We start from the raw sequence: 22,555 nt of genomic DNA, 5'->3' as shown, positions 1-22,555 counted from the left end.
TACTGATTTCTGTCAACTTTTATCAGTGTGTTCGGTAAGGTTTACCATTTCAACATGTCGCGTTTCACTTTTCTTCAACATTTAGACATGATCCAAGACATTTACGCAAATTCACACTCTCAGGTGGTTACTGTAGCTCTTCGCGCAAAACACTGTATTCCCAAATGGGGCCGAAAGCTCGATAACATTATAGCCTAGCAGAGAAAAACAAAAATGCTGGTTTATTCTTCAACATAGTCTTCTCTTAGTGCACCACACTCTAGCCTTCAAAGCGGCAATAACTTCCTCATTGCTCTAAAATCTCTGTCAAATTTCAAATTTCTCAAATTTCTGTCAAGCGAGTGATTTGACAAGTTTGGTTACCAAAAAGAGTCGTACTTGGCCAAATCTCGACAATATGATGGATATGTTCAGAGCCTAATTCGATCAATTTAGCCATTTTGATGGCGGAAAAGTGAACCGCTATATTTTCATCGTGTTAAATTGCTTTTTTCTTCCCAATTGGATCTATCTTCTGCAAGTCGGCATCGAATTTAATTCTCCATTTAATCGATGAAGATCACACCTTGTGAATCCCATTAAGCTCTTGTCATCACCTTGTCGACCAATAGAACAGTATTGGTCTTCTTCTAAAGGAACTTCCAGAATAAAGTCCACTGTTTCGACTGTACTTTGGTCTCTGGTGGACCCATGTTTCTTCGACGGTCACTATACAATAGCAAAGCTAGTGGTCTAGCGGTTGCACTTATGGTCACACGCAGTCCTTTTATATGCCCAATACCTCAATTATCTCGCACACGCCCAATCTGTAGTCTGCCAATGCAAAAAGGATTTCGTCGCGTTAACCTTTAAAACTGTGAACTTTGGTAAAACCACTTTCCGGCCGTTGCCATCGAAGAAAAAGAATGACCAGACACTCGTAAATCATCCAAACGTTCTTCGATATAACTGCGAGATTTCTCCCCCAAAAACTAGAACCTATTCACTGTCCGATATTGCTGACTTTTTAGCATTCTTCTAAAACCTACCTACCTACATATCTATGTACTCCCGAATCAATGTCATTTTCATTTTCTCATTGGAACATATTTTTAAAGCGATTTTTCTGCAAAAGAGCAAAACAAATCATCACACCAAAATATAGCAGTCCTTTAGCCTTCCACCCTTATACATACAAGTATATTTAAAATTTACTTACTCGTACATAACCTCAAACTCATTTAAGTCAAATGAAATACAAAACAAATTTCAATTTCGCTGATTGCATTTTTCTGTTTATAGTCTTTTTTCTGATTTTTCTAACCATCCATGGCTTTAATACATATGTATATGTATACATAAAAATGATTCACAAATATCCTGACAAAGGACAATCGCAAAACTGCATTAACCCGGCGCATCGTGAGTAAATCAATAGACTGGCTGAAATGTGTACGTGTGTATGTCAATCTAGTATGTATATATTTACATTTTACTATGGCATATGCAAATTCGGTAATAAATTGTGGCGAAAATTACTGAAACCTTAGAATTACATGATAATAATAGTGATTATCTCACAGAACTATACGCTAATGATTACTCTTATGTTTCTTTTATGTATAGCGTAGTATATATATTTATGCATGTAGATATGTGAATAAAAAAAAGACAAACACTATAACTCAATAAATATGAATAAATATGTTAAACAATAATATTATTTATTTTCAATCTCTGTTTACCTTACCTAATAATATGAAAATTAGACCGGGTCGATTTTTTTTCTTTAAGATCGCGTAAGCGGGAAATATTCTACGCATCATTCTGAACAACTTTGCCTACGAAACCGGTTTTGAGCTTTCCATTTTTTAGATGAAGTTTAATTTCTGGAGGTTTTTTGTCAGTTTTTGAGATACCCGCATGGAATTTAATCACCTACGTATTTTGATATTATATTGATCATTTGTCGGAATCCTTCAGATCGCTCGAAACCGGTTTTAGTCTAATTAAATGACAAAATGGTTCAAAATGATCCGTTGCACATTTGCCGCATTCACAAGTTTTCCATTTTCTTGACTCCCTAGAAACCAACCCCTCTAATGCACATAATATCTATTACATAATTATTTAACCTAATATTTGCATGCAAAATATTAGTGAACTTTTGACTTAGGAGGCTTACGTTCCCTATAAATACGCATATAATATATATAACTACTCAAAGTTCAACTGTATTCCAAACAACGTTCCGTAACTCGAGATCCGTATGTCAGTCGTCTCGAGCTTATCTGCGTACACAAGCAACTTCACATAACCAAACAGAATATATACTCAACAGCGTTATTTAATCGAACGATCTTGCGGGGATCGGTGCTCGCATCGTTTGGACTCATTCGACGAGTTCGATTTTTTAAGCTCGCAAGCAAAGAATCTTCCGCAAAATATGCCTTAAAGTCGTTGAACACAGCTCCAATTGTTGCGCACGATGGCGGATGAGTTCATTTAGGTCTTCTTCGATACTCTGAGCTACAGCAGCAATAGCGTCTTCGATGTGCCCTGTACGGTGTCTCTGAGCAAGCGCATTACGACTAAAATAAATTTGGTTCGAAACCGATCCTTGGTTGTTCGATTATGTCGATCGAATATTGGACGCAATGTGTGATGCGTTGTCCGAACCGAATCATTATAATCAAATTAAAGTTCTATCTTGTACTGGTCAAAAATATAAAATTGATGGTGTAACTTCGCAGTAGATGAGAGTGTACACGCCGCTCGCAGCAACTCGGACTGTCGTGTGGCGCATTTTACGCGAAATCTTAAATACCAAACTGAAGCCGCTCGACCCTCCCAAGCGACATCACATCATTCTGTGAGCTCTTGAAAAGTTCCAAGAAGATCCGACATTTTCGAGCCAAATTTTGTTCAGCATGAGGCTCATTTCTTGCTCAATGGTTATGTAAACAAGCAAAATTTCCGTATTTAAAACGCAGAACAACGCGGAGAGGTTCAAGAGCTGCCTTTTCATACAGAAAAACCAACGGTTTGGTGTGGTCGGTGGGCCGGTGAAATTAGCGGTTCTTATTTCTTCAAAAACGATGCCGGTGAGAACGGAATCGTCAATGGCGACCGTTATCTATGATAATCGACTAATAAGATCTTGTGATATCACATCGTTAGACTTTTTCCTGTGGTTATATGTAAAGTTTATGCGCACAATCCCACTTCGATTTAGGCCTTAGAGCAAAACATCACGCGTTTTATGCGCCAGTTACTAGTCGAAATGGCTGGCGCATAACAGTTACTAGTCGAAATGCTTGGAAGAGTCATCGAAAATTGGACTCAAAGGATGTACCATCTGAGACGTAGCCGCTGCCAACATTTGGAAGAGATAATCTTCAAAAAATTAATGTTCTTTCCAATCATAATAAATTTAATTTTTAGTTTCTGTGTTTTTTTTTTTTTAAATAAAGTAGGGAACCACTAAATGGATCAATCTTTATAGTAATCATACTCATTTACAAAGGAATCCTGAATACAAAATATTTGAAAAAAACTCACATAACTCAAATTTTTTACATTAAACTTAAGCTAATGTGACGACAAAAGATACTCTGATGTTCGTTGGGCACGAATGAGTTTTGAGGTTAATTTGAATTGATGTTAATTATATTTCAGAGCACTTTCACTCGTTCAACAACTTTCTAAGAATAAAAACGATTTACTTTTCCTGTTATTAATATATATTAATAATTATTAATAATTTCTTAATAATTCATGCAAATATGAACGTTATATTACCACATTTCTTTTCTGTTGGATAGGCAATTTATGTTGACTTAATCAAATTATGTATTTTAGCACCTTTTATTACAGCGCGTCTATGGTATATTATATATAGAAAAAAAAACAAACAGTTATGAATTTTTGATTTATTTTTTATCTAACAGGTTTTGCAAAAGAATAAATAACATAATTTTAGCATTACCAAGTAATGGTTGTAATTGTACAGCGTGCTTTTAAATGCTTAACGGTAAGGGGTATAATTTGTCAGTAGCTCTCTTATTACATACAAATATATTATGTACAAACAAAGGTATATATTAACAAATACACATAAATAGCTGTACTGTATATTATAAATGAATTAAATTATTAAGATGCTGTTCGCTTGCTGAATTCAGCAATTAAATAAATATCCAGTTTTAAGTACCTCATTTGTATGAAACTATTCTAAATTGTATTTTTTGCGATGTATCCACACGTGTTTGCCCATGAGCGTTCAAAGTCAATAGCCTGTAATTATAAGTAATTGAAATTATTTTAATAACCACTGTGTGAATAAATCGGTGATTTACATACTGTCGGCAATGCCGATAGTTAAATGCAGTCTGGTCTGAATACGAGTGCGTATAAATTATTCGGAATGTAATACAATAAATCTCTGTCAAATTTAATTAAAGCAATTGGCCACATATCTTAATGTTTTTTTTTATCAAAAAATGAAGTTGTTATTATTGATTTTTAATAAATTAAATTAATTAATTATAGTTTAATAAATTTCGATATTTTTCGATTAATTTTTTGCCATAGTTAATCGACTTTATTTTGAATTATCTAATTTGTTTTTCTGTATGCGAATTTTTCTCTAACAAACATCGATACATTCACATATACTATTTTTTCGATACATTAATCGATAGTTCTGACGTGTTTTTTTATCAAAAAAAGAATTAGAATTGTTATTATTGATATTTAATATATTAAATTAATTAATTATGGTTTAATAAATTTCGATATTTTCCGATAATTTTTTTTTCATAGTTAATCGATATTTATGCTGTTGATAAAAAAGCATAGTAAACTTCATTTTTAGCTACCTAGTTTTATTTTCAGTATGCGAATTTTTCTCTTACAAACATCGATACTTTCACTATTATATGTGATTTAATCGTTATTTTAATCGATACATAAATCGAGTGTTTTTAAATTAAAATCTTAAGGCGAAAGCTAGCTTCAAGCATGATTCTAGAGCAAAATATATGCATGTCATATTCAATTCCGATACCTTATTATCAAAGTTTGCAATTCTATCATAAAATATTGATTTATTAAATATAAAAATATTCGATTAATTTTTAATTACTTAAAATAATTTTCTGTACGCTAATATTTTGATGAAGCATTCAAATATTTACGTTCAGTATTTCAGAAAAATGTATCGGTTAAAATGATTGCAAATATGTTAGAAAAATGGAATGTGTTATCGATAAGTCACAGTTGATAATTTTTTATCGAAAATTGGCGATCTCGAAATAACGAAAAAACTGTAAATGAATGATCATTCAAGATTTTATACCACAATTATTATTATTATAAAGCATTCAAACATTTTGGATCTATTTATCTCAACTATCTGACAAACTGAAATAAATTTCAGGTAGAATGTAGAGTACCGAATTAAGGAACAAAGCAGCATATGTATTCTTTTTATGATTCTCATTTCTATAATTGTTAGCTCTTTCATGAATAATACACGAACTTGAGCTTGAAAGCACAAGTTATTAAACAAATTGGTATTATTAAAGCAAAAAGTTTTAACTTTTTAGGAAATCTTGTGATTTTTCATTACTACAAACGAGATACTATATACAAGATCCTTGTATACGGAAGAGTACATAAGGCGGCGAAAAGCAAACACTTATTTGAAGCACAATTGCTGATTTTATAAAGATTAGAAGTTTATGGTTAATACTGGAGAATAAAAAGCGATTGTAAACTTTCTTCTAGCTTTCTTTAATAAGGTTAGAGAATTTACTTCTAAAGATTACTATTGCTTAAGATGCTATAAACACAGAACCACCTGTGAAATTGTAAATCTCATGTTTCAAATAGGTGAAAATCTAAAAGTTGGTAATCTGGTTAAATTCAACTTTTAAACATACTTCACTTCAAACATTTTTATTTCGTATTATGTCGGGTTTGTTATAATATTCAATACAAGATCTTTTTGTTTCCAGAACCGATCGATGTAATATGCTTTTAACTACTGTCAGCGCAGCCACCCTAGTATTTGAGACTTTTTAGTGAGATATAGATAAACCACATATTATCTGTATGTCGTAGAAAATTCGGTACTACTTGAGATCTTTAATATTTAGTCTCAACAAGACGACGTCAGAATACTTTTTAAATTGTTCCAACTTCAAAACAAGTATGGACAATAACAATTACTTGACGAGAAAGACAGTAGATTACTTTATAGAATTTAGAATTGTTTAGAACATACTAAAATATATCGCCTATAGTGGATAGTGTTTATCACTAGTACTGGATAGATGTAGCTCACACGAAAAACATGATGAATTTGTGTAGTAGTTATAAAATTTTATCGGTTAGATCGTGTTAAAATAATTTATACGTTTTCATACGAATTTGATTGTTCCAAACCTTATAATCACCTTGAATAACTTCCACATAGCCTCCGTCTTTGCTGGGGTTCGAACCATTGTACTATACGTTATCTTCTAACAATTTGAATATATCATGATAACCGTTGCATATATAGTATATATATATTACATATACATGTAATTATATATGTGGTTTTAAACATACATATATGTTATGTACATATGTATATAACTCTCCGGTTTATGGCATTAGTTTACTGTTCACGTTGCGCTCATTTAGCGCGGCCTACAAAATCGAAAGAAATTAATGTAAATATTTTTTTAAATACAAACCATCTTCGATTCAGTGCCTATGATTAAGCTTGGCGTTCTTCTCAAAAAACTTCAAGAGAGTAGTGTGTTATACTCATTTAAATATACTACGGTATGATGTAACATTCCACTCTCTATCATATTTTAATTATGCTACAATTTGAGTTATGCTAGTTGTAATTTCGATTTGTCACTCTCTAATTTTTAACGAATCGAAGACGGTTACTCTTATATCTATAATTATACACAACGGCACACCAACCTGCAACATCGAATGCTTCGAAAGCGGGTCCGCATCACTCGATTCACGCTGAGTACTCGAAGTGAGTGTCGGATTACGACGTAAATTCCGCGACTGTTGAGTGTGTCGATAATTGAGAGAGCCATTCGTTTTCTTGCGTAGCAAAATCGACTGAAAATTACAATTAATAACAATTAGCGGCAAATTTACGCAATTTTAGTTATCGTATGCCTGTATGTAAAATAAAGGATAGTAAATACATTGCACACCTTGAATGCCTGCCGAAACTTGTTGCTCATCAGATTATATAGCAACGGATTGATGCATGTCGACAGGTAATAAAGCACTCCCGACACATAGGTCATCACGGTGTATATCACCACATGATGATTCTTATCAGCTGCAGCAGCGTCATCGTGCTCCCCACCGCCAGCAACACCATCAGCACTCTCACTGCCGCCACCCCAAACATTCGGGCCATAAACAGCGATTAGCCGCTGCGCGTGGAAGGGGGCCCAACACAATAAGAAACATATGACAACCGCGACTGTAAATGAAAGAGAAAATTGCTGCCATTGAAATTGATAATCATGCGTTCTATACGTATGGTTGACTCTTATGTACATATTTATAATATTTATATATTCTCATACACGAGCCCTTAGTTGCTGTAATTAAAGTAAATAAATGTGAGTTTTTTTGTATTTTTTTCCACACGTTACGAGCGGAATCATTATAAGTATGTACATAATAATTAAGTGGGCATAATCGTCAACAACAAGTGCGTCTTAATTAATACTCATATATGTAGTTGGGATTAGACAAGAGCGCGGCTTAGTCAGTTTACAAACATTAGATATTATGAGGTTCCAAATAAATTCTTACCATCGGCTTTAATACCCTTCACGGGTTCATTTACAATAAAATTAAAGGTTGTAAAAAATCGTTATTTTGATTTTGGACGGTTAGTTTGTACGATATTTGTATACTATAGTGCGGCGATTCCGACAAATGAACAGTTTCTTAGAGAAAAAAGGACGTTCGAAAGAATATCAGATCGCCATAATCAAATAATCGATTTTTCGGAATCGATTTTCAGTAGTCGAAGTCGATTAAGAATCGATTCTTGACATTCGAAAAATCGACTATTATTATTTTACATATAATAAATGTTTCTTGGGATTCAAATTACCTCACATACCAGTATCAATCATAATAAGGGGGTATTCTGGTCTAGAAGCATGAATTTCAGGTAATTTTTAAAGTGTCGTAAAAAAAGGCAATTAATATTTTTACTGTCCATTTTTTTATTAGTTATTTGTTAATTTTAGAAGAGTACAGAAAAAAATTAAAAACTAAAAAAAAGTAAAAAATTTCAAAAATTATGAGCTGACGAAGTGGGGGGTCTCTAAAAATTTCCACGTGACCATACCCATGATTTCAACCCTCCTAGTTATCTGAAACCAACAAAAAAAAAAGATTATTAATATAGAATAATGTCGCAAGGGCCGGAACTACGGAAAAGTGGGAATTTTTTTCACAAAATGGCGACTGCCTAAAAGAAAAGTTTTTTTGGATCACTTTTTCTGACTATTTCGAAATTTTTAAAAATAATAAAAATAAAAATTTGTGGATAGGGCTAGTTCCCACCATATACAAGCCTATAAAGAAGACTCTATAAAAATTTCAAGTAAATCGATCCAGTAAAACCTGAGAAATCGTGGGTATCGTTCCGAAAAAGTCAGTTTTGAGAAAAACGCGTTTAAAGTTTCGCGTAAAGTCTTTTGTTCGATTAGTTCCGGCCGAACCAGTTTTGATGCCGAGTCATAAAAATGCCGAGTCAAAAAATGAATTTTGAAAAATCCTCTTGTACACATATTCTTTAATAGTTAAATTTTGAAAATATAAAAAAAAATTTCGATTTTTTTAAATTTCTAGACTAGAAAATCACCCAGGTGTTATATGTTTGTTATAGAAGCGTTGGGTCAAGTATTCGCACAATTTTATCCATTTTTCGAATTATGTCATGATTAAAACACGCCCTTTCAGTTTCATTGAGATAACTAACTTGTTGGTTGTTATACAATATGCAGTGTAAAGTCACGCGGAAGTGCGAAAATCTATATATATTAGGTATATGGGAGCTCAGGCCAGTATTGACCCGACTCAACCCATTTCTGGTACACAGAAATACCATCATTTATTGCTTCTTGATTTGTACACTGGAAAGAAGAGTCAGGTTGAATGATGGAATTTAAAACTGTGTTCATGGGAAGTGGGCGTGGTTGCAGTCCGATTTCGCACTTTTTCGCAGTATGACATAAGTATGCTAGAAGAATGTCACATATCGAGTTTTTAAAATCGGTCGAGAAGATCCTGATATATGTAATTTTACCTAAAAATCGACGGTACTACGCCCATCATTCAATTTTTACACCGGCTCATATAAAGCCCGCTCATACCATTTCGATTCCTTTAATGGCGTTTTGTGAGCGTGGTAGTGTTCTGACGGACGTAGTCTACGATCTCTGCCTTACCTTTTCGCAAAGAAACATGTGAACTAAGTTTCATGAAGATATCTTAATTTTGACTCAAGTTAAATATTGCAAAACATACAAACAGACATTCACCCAGATTTAAACTTCTCTAGTTATCATGATCATTTATATACTTATGCATAACCCTATATCTATCTCGTTTAGTTTTCGGTGATACATGCAACCGTTAGTTGTACAAAACTATTATACTCTGTAGCAATATGTTGCAAGAGTACAAAAATGGATAGAAAAAATTGCAAATACTTATTTTTATCAATTGCTCAAGTTCCTGGCAAGGCGGTAGAACTGAAATCGAAAGCTCCTCAAAAAATTTTAAATAAACTAGCGTATGTCGCCTTGAAATAATCAGCCAAAGAAGTAGTAGCTCTTGGAAAAGCTGTTAGAAAAATAGCTATTAGAAGAATCTTTTGAAGAGAGTTTCTGCAACATGCTTCATAGTTTGACCAATAAATATAATAGTATGAAGTCAAACTGGAAATTTTAAAATTCTTTATTACGTAAATAGTTATATGAGGGCTAGTGGTAGTATTTTATCCATTTTGACATAACTGCACTATATTATTATAATGAATATTAAAGATATGTCTATCAGATTGACATATGTTTTAGGTATGAAGTCAGCAAAAGGCAAACATTTACTGCTTTTCGCGTAAAAGATAGAATACCTTGGAAACATAATATCTGCGAAGTTTTATTTCCGATATCGTCATTGCTGTTTAAGTTGTATACTATAACGTGAAAGAGTGAGATAGATGGGTAGAAAAGTGTGATTTATGTGAAGACAATTTGGCTCGTCCATTTTCACACCGTAACTTAGGTCAGGACAATGTTATGGTTGAAAAGTTATGGTTGTAAAGTTGGACAGTTCCACGCTTATTGTCTAATAAAGATATTTAAATATGTTTCGAATAATATCGACTAATATAGCGATATTGTACTACCTCCTTAAAAACCCCTTATAAGAGTAAAACAAATAGGTTGTTGTTATAGCTGACGCTGATGATCCTTAACACGTACTACTTAATCAAATATATTCAACAAATACGAGTATGTATTAAGTATGTAAATATGGTATAACTGCAATTATTTACGTTAGCAACGATACCCATTTCTAAAGCCTAACTTAAGTATATTTTAAATGAGTACACAAAGGTTGTTTTGATCATTCATTTGCATTTAAAATATAGTAATATTTTGATCACATCTCTTCATATTCGCGTTTTCTCTATAATTTTCCTTACATACAATTGGTTTTTTGGACTTAGAAACCCGAAACAGCTTTCCAAACATTCTTAATAAGCCGGTTTGGGTTACTGCTTCAATTTCGAATGAAATCAGCAGCAAGATATTATCGTTTATCTTATCTAAATCGAAGTAATCAAAAAACAATAAAAATAGATATGATTCGGCTTCGTTGGTTGAATCGCTTAGAAAATTTCTGCGACATACAAGATGGACTGTCGGTATAGTTTTCATCAAACTTAAAAATTGTTTAATTTTTTTTTTGTTTTGTTCTTTGGTCTGCCTTAAATGTCTATCATGGCAATCTGGAAAATTGTTTACATGATAGTCGGTTATACGTAGCCGGAAGTAACCTACATTTATGTTTTCCTACAACTAAATCAGCAACATCCATGAAAACGATCCAAGAATTTTTTATACAGACCCATTACCAACTTATCAATTGACCTCAAAGTTATGCTAAAAATTGTCATTACTATATCCTAGACATATGTTCTAAGAATATATGCACTCTGAGTTTCATTAAGTTACATAACATACCATCACCAAATTATAGAAGATTAAAGCCAACCTGATGTTTTAAAATCCTGAATATAAGCTTTCACCCAATTTTATGCTTTCATTATGGTTCGATTCGCACAAAAGCTAGAGTGCGGAACTTCAACCTACCTAACCTACTGCCAATTCCAGACTCTCCCACGAAACCACTTGATTAATTATTACTTCGTGGAAATGATAAGACATTTCAATTTCCTCTATGGCACGGACTGACGGACGCCTAATCTGCTCTATATGTCTCAGTTTTGTTATGATTGAGATTGCCGTTTTGCTAACAGCTTTCCAGTTCACAGTGGACTGACACATGAGTGTCGTCAAATTTTCCAACGTAAAACGACCACCGAGTGTAGTTTTAAGCTTTTCATTTGTACTTAAGAAGCGAGAGCAATAAAAGAATACATGCTCAAGATATTCACAGCACCCTGAATACGTCGAACAATTCGGACTAATGTCGTGCTGGAATCTGAAATCCTTACAGGTAGCTTCTAAAGCAACCATGTCTACTTAGTATTTGGGTTAGGTGGAAATCCAGGTGCCCCTGCCGACTGTCTATCCACGAATGTATGTCCGGTATCAGTCTATGGGTCTACCGTCCTTTGAATGAACTTTGCCACCGCTGCTGCCATATTGTTAAGCTTTTGACTCTCTCTTCTCTTTTGACTCCTATAAACTGTGCTCTGATAGCTTGTTTACCCGCCCGTGTTCGTCACCCTGGATGTTATTGTATTATATGGGAAGTTGGCGTGATAGCGTAGTCCGATTTCGCACATTTTAACACTGTAAAATAAGCAAGTCGGAATAATGTCAACTACCGAATTTGGCTTATTGGTTTCAGAGATATAGCAGTTGCCCGGAAGAACAGTTGCACGTATACACAGACAGCCACTCGAAATCAACTCTGCTCGTCATCCCGATCATTTATACCATATATATTGATTCCATATATCTAACTCGATTATGTTTAGGTGATACGAACAACCGTTAAGTGAATAAAACTAGTATGCTCTGTAGCAACATGTTGCCAAAGTGAAAAAATTAAAAGTAACTCGAATCTTATCACACTGATGAGGTATTTTACCGACTGTTCTATGAAATTATCAAATTGTAATTTAACTTTTAGAAAGTGAATTTAGACCAATGAATTTTACCAAAATCGAGTTATGCTGTTATACATTGTAGCGACTGCATGTACATATGTATAATTGTTGAAAGACTATTACTAAAAAAATGAAGAGTTTATTAATTGGTCTAAATATCTTAACGTGCCTTTTTAAAAACAAATGTCATATATAAAAAAATCATCTGAAAAGAAATTAATTATATATCTTTATGTGAGTAAAACTGAATAGAACTCACTCAAGGATTTTGTACTTTTCCCACAGTGCATTCTATGTAAATTAGACACCGAACATACTTAGATACTTAGATGTGTAATTGCGCATATTAATGACAATGTTAATATGTTGTACCAGTAATCAACACATACAGGCATACATGCATAGATATACATATGTATGCATATACATTTGTATTGGAGCACATCATCGTCACGCCACTTATCAAATATCGAATTTTTCGGAACAAATTGAATTCTAATTGTGACACAGTGTGCAGTCGTCATGATAGCCGAATATTTGATTGCCGCGCAGTATTAATAGATCCTGGCAAACAGTTGTTGCCATGTTTGTTGGTATTAATGCGACAGTTTCCCGTACACAAATGAGCGAAGGGAAATGAGAATATGCGACAACGACAACATTTGGCGAATAACATATGATGCAAATGAAAATAGTCGCTCATAAACCAAAAAGTGAGATAAGACGAATAATAAAATATTACTCGTAACTCATTCACTACAATAAAAGCATATGTTAGAAAGTGAAATTGTACAACAATGTTGTAATTCAGGGTGCCATTTTGTTGTTATTGGCGCATATTGCTGGTTCGGAATGGGTGTAATTAGTGTTGAATGTGAACTAGTCAGCTGAATTGCATAGTTATTGTGTTAGATGGTTAAACTTTACATTTTAGTTAATATTTATAGAAGCATTATAAGCGCATTTTCTATAGGAATCATATGTCCGGAGTCAAGCTGGCGGATACACTCTCATTATAACCTGAACAGGGTATATTAAATTTGCCATGAAGTTTGTCACACACGGAAGCAAACGTCGGAGACTCTATGTAGACTTTCAGTTATTGAGATATCGATCTGAAATTTTGCACACGGCCTTTTCTCCTCAAGAAGCTGTTGATCATGATATTATACAGCTGTCATACAAACTGAACGTTCAAAATCGAACTCTTTCATGCAAATTTGCAATGAATTATTATCCAAGGCAACTGTACAAACTCCGAACTTAATGTTCAGTTCGAATGGCTGTATCAAATAGCTGCCATATAAACTGAATGACAAAATTCATGGCTTTATATGGAAACGTATTTATTTATGGAGGATATTATAGCTTCGGTACAACCGAGGTTAACGTTTTTCCATGTTTTTTTTTTATTAGAATCACAATAACTTCTATGGCTAATGAACTGATGAAAATAAATGCTTATCAAAATCTGTTGGGAAAAATGTTAGGAATCGAATCCCTGACAGCCATATTTTACTACCTTGATGATGTGAGTGTTATCATAGGCAATCCCGAAGTATTTCGGTGTAATTACTTTGAAATTTTCAGATGTCATGAAACGTATCATCGTCATCGTCATCGTCATCGCCAGTAATCGCGATTAGTCTTGGATCTATGCTTATGACCCGGCAATAGACGGTCAATCGACCGAATATCGTAAAAGGTTAGCCGAAGCCGAAAAAACCATGTCAAAGGAGGTCAAAAATCAAGATTATGTTGACAATTTTTTTTTCGATTATCGCGGTGTGGCGCACTCCGAATTCCTTCCGACTGGCCAAATTGTCAACAAGGAATACTATTTGAGTGTCATGCGTCGTTTGTGCGAAGCTACTCGTAAAAAGAGGCCGATACACTTGGTGTTTACACGCGATAATGATTCTTTCTGAGTTTTTTGCCAAATTTTCAACCAATATCGTGCCGTAACCAACGTATTCGCCTGATTTAGCTTCGTGTGTTCTGGCCACGGCTCTAGCGAAATCGTTTTGAGTCAATTAAAGGCATTAAACGTGAATCGAAGGCTATTCTGGAAATTTACTTGCACAACTGTTTCGAGGATTGGAAAAAACGTAGGCACAAGTGGAGTGGGGCCACTTTGGGGGGGGACGTCAGAGTTTTTGAAAAGTAAATTAAGAATTTTAAAATTATGAACAAAGTCTTACTATTTTTTACTCATAGTGGTATATTTTAGTTGATAATTCCGATCTACACTGCAGTAACTACTACTTATGCCGAACTGTTGGGCGGACTACTCACGGTACTATATGTATCAGAAGTTCATCATTTCCGAATTGGTATTTTTTCCACACACTTTTGTATGGTATGAATTAATTGAATTTGTGATTGAACTACGAACTCGGCTAATGAGGGTTATTACAAAGGAGACTGCAAATATTATAGAACAGACAAATTGTACCTACACTCACATATACATGAATACGGTGGATGAATATGCATACTATATGAATATTAATCATTTATATTATATAAATATTTTTCGCACTCACTTTAAATTAAGAGAAATGGTTCTTATAATTTTTTGGAACACTCGAACGAAAAGAATAGGATTATTTCATATGGCCTCGGCGAATTTATCTACGGATGAACTTTTTTAATTATTTATACTAATAATAACAGCAGTTTCACACTCATAATGAGAAGAGCGTCGCCTCAAGCTTCGTTTTCGTTTTGTGTTACGTAGGTTGCCTTTTATATTTCGGGTTTCGAGAACAAAAAAGAAATTTTAGTCAATGAAAATCGCTTTATTGTTTTTCAAAATATTCTCAATTAAGGGATCGTCTCAGTGTGGCCATCCGCAAAATCCGCAATTTTTTTTAATGTTGAAAATAACTAATCGGTCCAGTTTTTTATAAATAAATACATTCATGACGAATACAAAATATTTTTTTATAATTATTTATTGGATATATAATAGTTAATTAAATTGTTGAAATGACACGTAAAAAAGGGTTACGTACGATCTCCACGATTGCGGCCGATTGGAACTAGATATACTAACAATTTTTTCTTTGATAGTGGAAACCGTTTTGAAAAACACCATTCTGAGAAAAACGCGTTTAAGGATTGTCTTGCTTCGTTTCCTACTCCCTTTCTTCAAGAAACGCTGTAGCGACAGTAATAATTTGAATTTCGATTCCAAAATTTGAGAGAATGTTTAGTACAGTGTATACGATAATACAGCAAAAAAATCGATTTTTCGAAAATTTCACACTGAGACGATCCCTTAAGACCTATACACTTTTGCATGCGTTTGAATGAAGCTTTTTTGGACACCCTTCAGGTGTCAAAATACTTTGACCACTTAATTTATTTTTTACGAACGAGGAGAAACACAAGTCATTAAGTACCGAGACAGAACTACATATGTATATGGTGGATCACTAATCGAACCAATGTTTTGAGTGCTTAAAAATGCAGTGGTTCCAGTCGATGTGTGAGAGCTCGCATTGTCGTGGTGAAGAGTGATTTGTCTCACAACTGATTTTGGACGACCGTCCTGAAATTTGCCTTGGAGTGTTCTACAAACTCGACTGAATTCGCCATACCATTAATAAACACTGGTCCTTAATACAGCTTTATGATCAAAAATTGAATCAAATTAATCTATACGCTCTTAATGAGTTAATCCACGTCAAAAGTTGTAATTCAATTTTTTGGTCGAGAAGTATGTTTTAAGTTACTGTAAACAACACATAGCACAAAAAACATTCTGAGCATGCACAACATCAAAAATGTTAAGCATTACGAGGAGATTGTGAGTTTACAGATTGCAACAATAGTATCGCCAAAACCAGAAATAAAAAGGCAACCTACGTATGGCTTTTAATGTTTTTGTTTTTGGGACGAAACTCACTCGATTACGACGAAACATAAAAAATCGAATTTTAAGGCTATAAGAGAAGATAAGATGGCAAAGCCAAGTCCCGTTAAGGTCTCAAAAAGTATGTACTACATGTTCCATACAACCTAAAAACGGTAGATAAATGAAGTTAGATCCACCGTTTGTTTTAGGGTCGCATTTTCTTTATATTTTAGAAACAAATACCCAGAAAGTAGAGCTCAAATGATACTCATGTACATTATGGGCATTTGATCTGATCCTGTATTTTCTGAATGTCATTCGTACAGGTAGTAATTTCAATGATCATGAATAACAATGATTCGTCTCCCATCGGTATTAATATTAAGAGATTTAAGGAGGTGAAAAGCTGTCAATCAACTACACACCGTTTTGACAAGTAAGACACTTCCCTGCTATGTACTTAACATTTTGATTTGCCCCCTCTGACACACCTATTACCGCTAAACACTTACCCAGCATCTTTATCACACGTCGCGTTCCATAGTGATTCATGCGGCCGCGCACGGCGCTCAACTGGCTACCACCCATATAACGATATAGCATCGTGTCGCTCTGTGTACCCTGCATGCTCATGCGATCGCTCCCTTTGCGTGTGCCGCTCACACGCACTACGCTACCGCCACCGTACGCCAGACGACCACTCCCCTTCCCAGTGCCATTACTAACAACGCCGCGTCCACCGCCGCCACCACCAGCCTCACCGATGTCGCCCATCAAATTCGAGCGATGCAAACGTAAACCAATCAATAGATACAATACCAATATTATAGACATTGGAGCAATAAAGAAAATAAAGGTGGACAATTGAAACGAGTGTTGAATGATGTTCCGTACAACGGTGCATTTCTCGATGCCGTTCAGCGCTATGATACCGAATTGCGCCGCCTGCGGTATGGCCGTCAAAACGGACACCAACCAAATGAGCACAATAATCCGTATGGCGCGACTCAATTTCGACATAGCCTGCCCGAGAAACGGGTGACATATGGCCATGTAACGTTCCACGGTGAAAGCGGTAATGGTTAGCACTGTCGCATTTGCAGAAGTCTCCGCCAATACGCCGCGACCAATGCAAAAATATTCACCAAATACATACGGATACTTGGACCAGATGAAGTACATTTCCTGCGGAACGCCGGAGAGCAAGAGCAGGAAATCCGATACGGCCAAACTGAAGAGGTAGTAATTGGTGGCGGTGTGCATGGAACGGTTCTTCTTGATCACTATACAAGTGCTGATGTTACCAATGACACCGCTGACGAATATCAAACTGTAAATGATCGTCACGGGTATGACGATTTCTAGTGAGTCGCGCGTCGGACCGAGATCGAAAAAGTGTTGAAGCGAAGCGTTTTGCACTTGTTCATAACTATAATTAGAGGAGATGGCGTTGGCGGTGGAAAAGGTGTTATTAAGCACATAAGTAGAACTATTGAGGAGCGCACTGAACTGGCTCTCAACATTGAGTGCACGCGTATTCGCGTAGTCCGGCGGCATGGTTGTCCAACTGCTTGCTTCGCTTGAAGCATTTGCAGGCGCCATGATTTCTTTAGCCTTTGAAGCGCGCGCTTTGCGGAAATCCGTATTTTTCTTACTTGTGCGTTTATTTCAATTGTTTATTCTACACTTTTTTTTTAGTCTTAAGCACTAATAAAATTTCCACTGTTTATTTGTTTATTAATTGCTTTATTTTTAGTTTGGCCACAAGTGTGTGCACACTGCATTTTCTATGCGATTTTCTTCGCGCTTTTATTATTCTTCTCTTACGACAACATGCAAATCACAATAATATTCAATGAATAAATGCGCTTGGTTGTCCGACGAGCCGTGCGACCGTGCGCAATCAAAGTAATTGCGAGTATCGGCACCTGAGTTCGAATGCTGACAGGCGGGCAAGCAGGCGCGCGTCTCAACGGCAATCAAGCCGCCTCACACTCGGCACGCAAGTCGGTGACAACGCACCGTATATTTTCTCACGAATAAGCACAGATCTCTCAACACATTATGCAAAACTGAAAACTTTGTACCCGCGAACGCATGGCGTACGTAAAGGTATACAGTTAAGATTCGAAGATTCGTTTGGCGGAAGAACTTGTAGGTGCGCGCCCGTTCAAGTTCGCGTTTCAGCAGCGTTTGAATGTCTGGCCAGCGGCATTCACACTTTTCGTTTGGTTGGACCTGCCCCCAGCTAAATTCAGTTTAGATGCGCTGCCGTCGCCGCATGTGTGGTACCGTTGTTGTCGCGCTTTCGGCTGTCATGAATGCAAAGAGTTTGCGACGTTGCACGCGCGCGTATTTATTGCAAAGTACACGCCAACAGCAATAATAACAACAGCGACGAGGACGACGCCGATTAGTGCGGTGACAGTGGCGAGCGCTAGCGCCAGCGCCGATAGGCGATCCCATGGCTCGTAATATGGCGTTTCAAACTCGTGTATGGTATATAATTGCACATAAGTATTGTATGTATATAAGTATATGTGTCTGCGTGTGTGTGGAAGTTTACATGCGAACAATGCACTCTATGGTACGTATGCACATACATACATATTTCACTGCTAACCTGCTGAACCAATTGCCGCTGCCGGCGTTGATTTAATTGTATTCATATACAAACATACATACGTGTACGAGTGATTTGTTTTCGTTTTCATTTTCCTTTCAGGTTACATTTCGATTGCATTTGAATTAAGGTTAGTTTTCGCATCAAGCGCCCCTCGGCGAGAGCTTTTAGGGACATCAATTTGCATATGGCTGAGCTTTTAATAATGAAATGAAATGTAGTGAGAATAATCGCACAAACATTTGTGTTCATTTCATATACATTGTGACAAACAAGTACCCGGGCAATGATATTTCAATAAAAAAAATTATTTTACTAAGTTGGTAGGACAATCATTAATTACGAAGTGCGTTGCGATTTTTATACATAATGTATATTTTCCCGTAGTTCCTAGGTGCAACATAGGGCCTCAAAAAAAAAAAATACGATTTTTACAATGGATAAAAATATCGAACAAAGAATTTGTCTCAAATGTATTTCCTATCAAATTTCGCGTGCGAAATCGTTGCGTATGTTGGAAGAGGCTTACAGTTCAAAAGTCAGTTTATCAAAAACACAAGCCTACGAGTGATACAAAGCATTCAAAAATGGTCGAAAGATCGTTGAAAACATGCTTTGTTCTGGACGACCTTCGACCTCTTAAGCTGATGGAAATATTAAAAAGTGAAGGATATGGTGCTTGAAAATCGTCAGGTAAGTGTTAGAGAAGTGATTAGAGAGCTCGACATCTCTCACGAGTCCGTTCGAATGATTTTGGTGGATATTTTTGGTATGAAACGCGTTCTTGCTCAACTAGTACGGATAAAACTGAATTTTTTTTCAAAAAGGAGTACCGTAAACAAGTCTCTTTGGACATGCTTGATTGTGCCAATTCCGATCCCACATTCATGGAAAGCGTTATATCTGCCGCCATGGGCTTACGAGTTTGACATGCAAACAAGTCAACAATCATCGAAATGGAGGACAAAAAACGAGCCGTAACTAGAAAAAGCACGCCTAAGCCGCTCCAAAATCAAGGAGATGCTCATTGTTTTTTTCGATATTCGTTGCTCGGTGCATCAAGAAGTTCTATTTGGCTGTATTAAAGCGTTTGCCTGAGAACATCGGTCAAGAACGGTCGAAATTTTGGAAGAACAACAATGGAACATGGATTTTATACGATGATAATGCACCATCGCATCGAGCCACTATTGTGACAGAATTTACCATAAAGCCAAAAACGCAATGAATACCATTGATCAATCATCGTATTCACCAAACGAAAATTGCCGTTCCGTGGAATCCGTTTTCAGTCGATCGAAGAGATAAAACAAAATGAAGGAGCTGAAGGCCATTCCAAAAAGTACTTAAGGGGGTTTTCTGGTCTAGAAATTTAAAAAAATCGATTTTTTTTATAGTTTCAAAGTTTAACTATTCAAGAATATGTGTACAAGAGGATTTTTCAAAATTCTAATTATTTTCGGAGATATAGGCATTTTTCTGACCCGGCAACCAAACTGGTTCGGCTGGAACTAATCAGGCAAAAGAGTTTACGCGAAACTTTAAACGCGTTTTTCTCAAAACCGACTTTTTCGGAACGATACCCACGATTTCTCAGGTTCTACTGAACCGATTTACTTGAAATTTTTATAGAGTCTTCTTTATAGGCTTGTCTATGGTTGGAACTAGCCCCATCCCCAAATTTTTATTTTTATTATTTAAAAAAAAATCGAAATAGTCAGAAAAAGTGATCCAAAAAAACTTTTTTTTCAGGCAGTCGCCATTTTGTGAAAAAAAAAATTTCCACTTTTCCGTAGTTCCGGCCATTGCGACATTATTCTAGATTAATAATATTTTTTTTTGGTTTCAGATAACTAGGAGGGTTGAAATCATAGGTATGGTCACGTGGCAATTTTTAGAGACCCCACACTTCATCAGCTCATAATTTTTGAAATTTTTTACTTTTTTAGTTTCTAATTTTTTTCTGTACTCTTCTAAAATTAACAAAAATATTAATTGCCTTTTTTCACGACACTTTAAAAATTACCTGAAATTCATACTTCTAGACCAGAATACCCCCTTAAGAAAAGTGTTTCGTGGACTGGAAAAACCGTTGGCATAAGTGTTTTACATTTGGTGAAAATTACTTTGAAGGCGACAAAATAAATATTGATGCATAATTGAATATTTTGCGTTTTATTTACAATTTTCAGGTACTTTTTTGCCACAATGTATACCTATACGGTATAAGTTGTAGCAGTTATATGCTAATTTTAAATTAAAAGAACTTCTAAAGTTGTGATTTGATTTAGTAGTGATTACCTAATGTACTTATGAATTGTACGGTAGTGCGCCGTGCCTCTATTGTAACGGTGGTTTATAATAATAAACATGCATATTTCGGAAGTTCGAAGCTATCCATATCTTTTAGCTTGAACAGGTTATATTAAATTTGACACGAACTGATCTTATTGAATTTGTTCGCATCCAACTTCAAACTTAACCGCTTTACCGTTATATTTTTGACCTGCTGATATAGTAGGACTTGCATATAAAAAAACATTCTTAAATTTTTAAAAATAATGTTTGTTTGATGCCCTATTGAAGACGGAAGATCGAAAAAAGCATTTTCAGCATATTTCGTTTTTTTACTATCAAAAGGGTAAAAATGTAGTTGAAACAAGGCGAAAATTATGTGATGATAAGGTTAAGGAGAAGATGGTGTAGCCGAACGAGAATGCCAAAATTGGTTTACATAATTTCGTTCCATCAGATTCAATCTTGAGAATGCATCATGTCCTAGAAGGACTTTTGAAAGCGATCAGGAAAAAATAAAGTCGTTGGTCGATGCCAATCATTGAAAAACAACTCAAGAGATTACTGAAGGATTACCTTTGTCTAACGCGACCGTACTCAGGTAAGTATATAAAACGTCTAAGAACAGTTTCAAAGCTTGACATATGTATGTGTTCTCATGATTTTACAGAACGAAATTTGCTTCGTCGCATAACCGACTGCGATTTGCTTAAAAAATGTCAAAGAGTTATCCATTTTTGAAGCCCATTATTACTGGCGACGAAAAGTGGTTTGTTTACAAGAATGTTAAGCGCAAGAGATCATGTTCTAAAAGGGATGAACCAGCTCACGGCCACTTGCAAAGGCTGATAGTCAAAAACAGGGTATGTTGTCTGTTTGGAAGAGTTTCAAAGGGATCATTTATTTTGAACTTTTGCATGACAATACCACGGTTAATTCTAAAGTAGACTGTCTGGGAGAACCTTCTCCTCAAATCGGGACGTAAAAACCATTTGAAACCAATTTTTTGCTTGCAAGGATAAGGAATGTTATGAGCCTGCAGTCATTATCCTAAAATGGAGAAAATATAGATTCACAAAATGTTTTACACAATAAAATAATTTTTTAATCTGCTACGAGACTGCGTTTTAGGAGCCGGCATCAAATTTGAACGATGGGCATGGCATCGCCTACATTTACATATTTGTAAACCCATATTTCGGAATCTATTTAAAGCTCTTGCGTTTGATTAACCGATTTTATTGGAGGTACAAAAACTCACTCAAAAAGAATTAACAAACGAATGGGTTTTATTGAAAATGTTTCAGTTTTAGCTATTTCCACGCTATTGCGCCCACGCTTCAAAATAATCCATTTCCACGAACTGCTAGCTTGT

The 22,555-nt window shown here is 35.3% G+C and overlaps 1 protein-coding gene across 2 annotated transcripts; it reads right to left on the bottom strand.

Annotated features, from left to right (window-relative positions):
• Nucleotides 1–4,115: 4,115 nt before the first annotated feature.
• LOC120782830 (pyrokinin-1 receptor) lies at nucleotides 4,116–18,594 on the bottom strand. Of its 2 annotated transcripts, XM_040115349.1 has the most exons (6): nucleotides 18,191–18,594; nucleotides 16,775–18,079; nucleotides 7,215–7,492; nucleotides 6,967–7,116; nucleotides 6,441–6,678; nucleotides 4,116–4,275 (listed from the first exon to the last, which is right to left on the bottom strand). In XM_040115349.1, the coding sequence occupies exons 2-5, from the start codon at nucleotides 17,862–17,864 to the stop codon at nucleotides 6,634–6,636; spliced, it is 1,563 nt and encodes a 520-aa protein (XP_039971283.1). In that variant the 5' UTR covers nucleotides 17,865–18,079; nucleotides 18,191–18,594; the 3' UTR covers nucleotides 4,116–4,275; nucleotides 6,441–6,633. The 2 variants fall into 2 exon arrangements, with proteins under 2 accessions (XP_039971283.1, XP_039971284.1); XM_040115350.1 differs by having other exon boundaries at nucleotides 6,430–6,678; nucleotides 16,775–18,594.
• Between the last annotated feature and the right edge of the window lie 3,961 nt (nucleotides 18,595–22,555).

This window comes from Bactrocera tryoni, chromosome 1 (assembly GCF_016617805.1).
Source record: "Bactrocera tryoni isolate S06 chromosome 1, CSIRO_BtryS06_freeze2, whole genome shotgun sequence".
Lineage (NCBI taxonomy): Eukaryota > Metazoa > Arthropoda > Insecta > Diptera > Tephritidae > Bactrocera > Bactrocera tryoni.
This window is presented reverse-complemented; position numbering and strand designations above follow the sequence as displayed.

What these genes read in the sequence shown, in the direction of transcription:
- LOC120782830 (XM_040115350.1), bottom strand. Translation starts at nt 17,864, where the DNA reads ATGGCGCCTGCAAATGCTTCAAGCGAAGCAAGCAGTTGGACAACCATG. An exon ending in ACGTGTGATAAAGATGCTGG is followed by an intron (nt 7,493 to 16,774) that starts GTAAGTGTTTAG and finishes TTTCATTTACAG; the next exon opens with TCGCGGTTGTCATATGTTTC. An exon ending in CGAAGCATTCGATGTTGCAG is followed by an intron (nt 6,679 to 6,966) that starts GTTGGTGTGCCG and finishes TCGATTTTGTAG; the next exon opens with GCCGCGCTAAATGAGCGCAA.